The sequence below is a fragment of the Capsella rubella genome, unplaced genomic scaffold (assembly GCF_000375325.1).
Source record: "Capsella rubella cultivar Monte Gargano unplaced genomic scaffold, Caprub1_0 scaffold_238, whole genome shotgun sequence".
NCBI classification, from domain to species: Eukaryota; Viridiplantae; Streptophyta; class Magnoliopsida; order Brassicales; family Brassicaceae; genus Capsella; species Capsella rubella.
The window spans coordinates 1-4,918 of NW_006238691.1; the positions used below are offsets into that span (position 1 = coordinate 1).

At 42.3% G+C, this 4,918-nt stretch overlaps 1 protein-coding gene and 1 long non-coding RNA gene across 2 annotated transcripts; one reads left to right on the forward strand and one right to left on the reverse strand.

The window, feature by feature from the left end:
* Positions 1-4: 4 nt before the first annotated feature.
* LOC17874217 lies at positions 5-3,561 on the reverse strand (the record flags this gene model as incomplete). The annotated part of the gene is made up of 6 exons (XM_023779091.1): positions 3,127-3,561; positions 2,628-2,889; positions 2,473-2,540; positions 2,089-2,382; positions 641-1,980; positions 5-545 (listed from the first exon to the last, which is right to left on the reverse strand). Coding segments are annotated over exons 1-6 (2,640 nt in total), but the record flags the coding sequence as incomplete, so codon positions are not given.
* Positions 3,562-3,696: 135 nt separating this feature from the next.
* Positions 3,697-4,515, forward strand: LOC17874216. Its single transcript, XR_002832964.1, has 2 exons — positions 3,697-3,985; positions 4,111-4,515. It is a non-coding gene; the product is annotated as an uncharacterized LOC17874216 (long non-coding RNA).
* The last annotated feature ends 403 nt before the right edge of the window (positions 4,516-4,918 follow it).

The window sequence follows — 4,918 nt, forward strand, 5'->3', positions numbered from 1 at the left end:
CCCCCTTGAATCCAGGAGGAGATCTGTTCCGCCTGTTCCATGAGCATGGGGAACGGCTTCTGGACCTGGACCGTGATTGGGGATCATGCAATCTCCTGAAGACAGGAGGGGAGTTGCTTCTGTCTCTCCTATTGTGCACTCGGTTGTTGTGCATGCGACTTGGATAGTTATTACCATCACTGGGAGGGAATGGACTATCTACGCCTCTGAAATCCCGATTTCCGCCACCATTTGGAAACCGTCTAAATCGACCCCGATATCCTCCATTAGAGAACTGCCTACGTACATAGCCATGTGGACCTGGACCTGGCTGATCAAAGCCATTCATCATACCTCGGTCCTCCTCAACGGTTTTAGGACGCGGATGTCCAAAGCCATATGGACCACCTCTGTAAATAGGTGGGGAAAAGCGACGCTTGGTATTCCAGCCGCCAAATTGTCTTCTCGCGGGACTCCTGCTTCGCATACGCATCTCTGATCTGTCTCTTCCAATAAATTTATTGGGACCAAGGTCCCTATCACTCGGCTCTTCATAACTATCAGGCCTGAAACAAGGGAAACCACTATTTTAGCAAAAGATCTATTACATGGATAAACTAAAGAATGAAATGGGAAAATAGGTTCATCATGATTAACTTGCCTTCTCCTTGGGATACTTTCATGTGAAGGTAACCCTTTGTATGGTTTTGACCCAAAGCTCCTTGACGGAGAAGATCCTTTAGAATGAGAATCATTCATGCAAACCACTACATGCTTCTCTACATCACTACTTCCTTCACGCACATTGCCTGAATCACACTTTGTCTCTGGCAAGAATCTCTGCTCAACATCCTCTAGCTTATTCTCATTAGTTTCAGCCAAAGAGTAGACTCGTTCATTCTCAGGCTCAGAGCCATAATCCACTTGTTCAACATCTCCACTATCACCCTCTTTTTCTTCCCAAGGGTATGGTTCCCTCAACTCTCCATCCTCAAACTGGGAATCATAACCAGATTGGCATTCCTTCCCATTTCGAGCAGAGGCTTCAGCCTTAGCCCCAGACGGTGATGGAGAATTCATGTGCACATCAGATTCAATCAGACCTGCCGCGTAGTCTTTACTACCATCAACGTGTCCACTCTCTGTAACAGACACAGTGACTTCTCCATCAGAATATCTTCGGGTTGCTTTATCAACTACTACATCACAAGGTTGATCCCACGCATCTGTTGGAAGATTTAAATCCCAGTGTAACCTATCATCTGTAAGGCATTCAGTGCTCTTACCCTTCCCAGTGCGCTCATCATCAGATAAAATCTCTGACACAGTAGCAGACTCACTCTGAGGTGCTAAACTTACACTATTTCCTGCTTCCATAGTTTCCTTTGGCAATTCTGTTGAGGATTCATTTGAAATAGAAACATTAATGTTCTGAGCCACTATGGTACCACTAGATGCTACTATACGCTCTTCACTCTGATCAGCAGCCGAAGCATTACCCAAAGTATCAATCAGTAGTTTTTGAGACACTATGATTTTGGTCTTGTCTTCCCCAACCTTGTCACTGGATTCAATCGTAGTATCATTCCCAGAGACATCATCAGTGCCAGATGATGAATCATTACCTTCCACATGAGCAGATAAAGTCAAAGCATCATCATGCTTAACAGGTTCAACTAGCTGACCGTCTACTAAGGATGCAATATCACTACTCATACCATTACTGCAAGCAACTTCTGCAAGTATCTTAATAGCAGAGAAGTCATGACTACTGCTATCGGGCTTATCATCGGGGATTTCTGCTGTTTTTTGTCTCAATAGATTAGGATTCAGCCTAGAAACAGGGAGAATATGGTTGATCTCTGCATGATGGTGTGAGCCTTCACCACAGGGGGTGGACTTTTTCAAAGGTGATGGAGGAGGAACCATAAACCTCCGTTTCTTAATTGGAACATGCTCTACTCTATCTGCGAAATGCTGGCCTATAACAGAAACGCCAAGCTGCCATTATTGTAAGAATCAAGCATTAGAATAAAGAAAAACCAAAAAAACTCCCTGAAGAATTAGGGAAGATAGCAGAACAAAGTGTGAAAAGAATCAGAAGAAAACCTTTTCCGATTCCGAATCTCCTTGTGCTGATGTACCAGCAGAAATTTTGTATTCTGGCTCAGTATCAGGGGCTGCAGCTCGTGAGACTTGTTTCTTAGTAAGCCTTGTCGAACTCCTACTACCTTTAGCCACTACTTTCCAAGGAAAACCAGTATTAATGGTAGCCTTAACCTCTACACTGCCAATGCTTGTCATACTTTCCAGTGCAGTTCCCTCCACGTAGCTTCGGAAATCTTTTCCCTCTTTTCGGAAATCTTTACTAGCTGACACAAGTTCTGTTTTGGCTTGCTTCATCTGCAAATTCCCAGTTTACAAGATTTGAGCACCCATAATGTTGCATTTAGGTTCCAGATAAGTAAAATGAAAGACAGAAAGAGAACCCACCCGCATTGCTGTGTTTCCTGCCACTTCCAAGGCTGTGTCACCAGCATTGGCAAAACGATTCACCCAACCTGTTAAGAGACAAAACCCCAGCAGTCACGTAAGTCTTGAAGGCCAACACACCCTCACACAATTTGATTACCAAAAAATGGATTTACCTGGGATTTTTGGCACACCAAGCCGGTCACAGAGTATATCGCAGAAGTGATTGCAATTTTTGGACAACAAATCATAAGTGTGTCCTGGCCATTCCCTGCGGAGCTCACGCAACATCTGATTTACCATGAAAATTGTGCAATCTGTCTTCCCAAGAACAATTTTCTCACGATATGTGTACATAGAGTTCTTGCCACTGGGACAGCTGAATACACCAGTTCCTTGTTCACAATAACCGTAAGACCACTCATCATCTCCGTATACCTGAACAAATTCATCAGAGATGGCAGTCAATATAATCATCTAAAAGGCACATGAAGATAACAAAACCATGAACAATAATAATCCAATGTTATATACTTATCCAGACCTAAGACATAGAACTTGGAAACCTACTACACACACACAATGACACAAACACAAACCAGATCCACTCATGTAAACAAAACCAAGAAGAGTCATCATCGATACAAAGATACGAAGATCAGTAAAGAGTAGTACCTGGATAGCGCTGTGGAATATGCCGCCAAGACCGATCCCGTCTTTGAAGAACCGATTGATCTGAACAATGGTGTTGTTAGTCTTCTCCGATCCACTGTTGGTCACATCGTATATGTGCAAAACAACCTCCGCCATTGATTCTCTCTCTCTCTCTCTCTCTCTCTCTCTCTCTCTCTTAACCAGAAGACACGAACCCTAAATCCTACCAAAATCGAGCTCGCGGATTCTATCAATAAGTCAAGAAACCAGATGAATCGTACCAAATCCACTAGCGTTCAACGAATCCAACAACTAGATCTTCCCAAAAGTATCTCAAAAAGCAAAATTAAGTTTTATCTTAATCTTTTTCTCTTGTCCCGATTTCTCAATTTCAGGCGTAGGAGATGAAGAAACTGGTGCGTGCGGCGGTGCTGGGGGGAACAATGCCTACAAAGCCAGCCACTAACTGGGAAAAGGTCATCCACAAAACCCCCCCCCCCCTTTATATTTGTAACTTCATTTTACAATTTTTTTTAGATTAAAAACCATTGAAATGTCCAAAAGCCCTATGAAATAATCAAAAACCACGTATCCAACCAGAACTATTTAACCCAACTCCAACACAATGGATTACCCGATTACTTTTTGAGTTTTGACTTTAATGCCTAAATTATATTTATTTTTTTAAAGATACAAACTCAAAAAAAAAACCCAGAGGTTTCGTTTGTTGAGAGCCTCGACTACTTCGTCAAGCGAAACCCAAACTCTCAAAATGATTTCGTCGTCGCTCCGTTTCGTCGATCCCATCACCGATGTTCCTCCGTCAATCCCATCGCCGATGCTGCTCCGTCGATCACGTCACTTTGCCTCCCTTTTTGTGGTGTCTCTTTTCGACGCCAATCCTTCTGTCATCAGAACCCTTGATTCCTCAATTCATCTACTTTCTTGTTCATATTTCGAAACAATGAAAGTTTTGTGTTTGTTCTGCCTACATAATTTTGTCAGGTATTGGTCGCATGTTGAGAACTGCAGCAGCTGCAAGGAAGCTCACAAATATCTCAATGCGCTAGAGGTGATCTTACAAATCGCATCAGTTGCTATGATCGGAGCTATGGCCGTGATGAACCAGACCACATTGTCAAAGGTAGCAAGAATTGCAGTGCTTTGTGGCGGCTGTTTTGAGTTTTGCTGCTTCGAAGTGACTATCACACTTCATCTACAAGACATTCCATTACCATGACTACAACCATGCTCTTGTTTGAAATGTATATTGTTGCACGTATACACTCTATAAATATATTCACTCCACATGGTGTACATAATACTTATATAGAAGAAACTAATTTGTGAACTCTACACGTTTGTTTCATTCATAAATCCAAAAGCCAGAGACACATGACTATTTATTTATCATCTTGATAAATGTATACTAAACTAAAATCAGCTTAACTTTTGGGGTCTGTACTCTGTAGTAAGGAAATTGGACTACCTTGTTCTTGCAATTACATCACAAAAGATGGATCATGTATCGTTTATTATGCATGAAGAACTTAAGCGAAAGAGAGCTTTTCTTCACTGACTGGATCAGTTGGAAAAGAGAATCTACCAAAACCCAAAAGTGTTACATCTTATTTGTTATGACGCTCCATTGTTTATGGAAACAACAGAGTGTTGTTGTTGTTGTTCTGCATTTAATCTGAACCGTCGGATGTTATCACTGTCTTCTCCCATTGCCTCCAAACGCCGAGGATGATGAAGAGGCCGGTGCACCATCTCATACATGTTCCCATTCTTCTCCTCCTCTGCTCCGTCA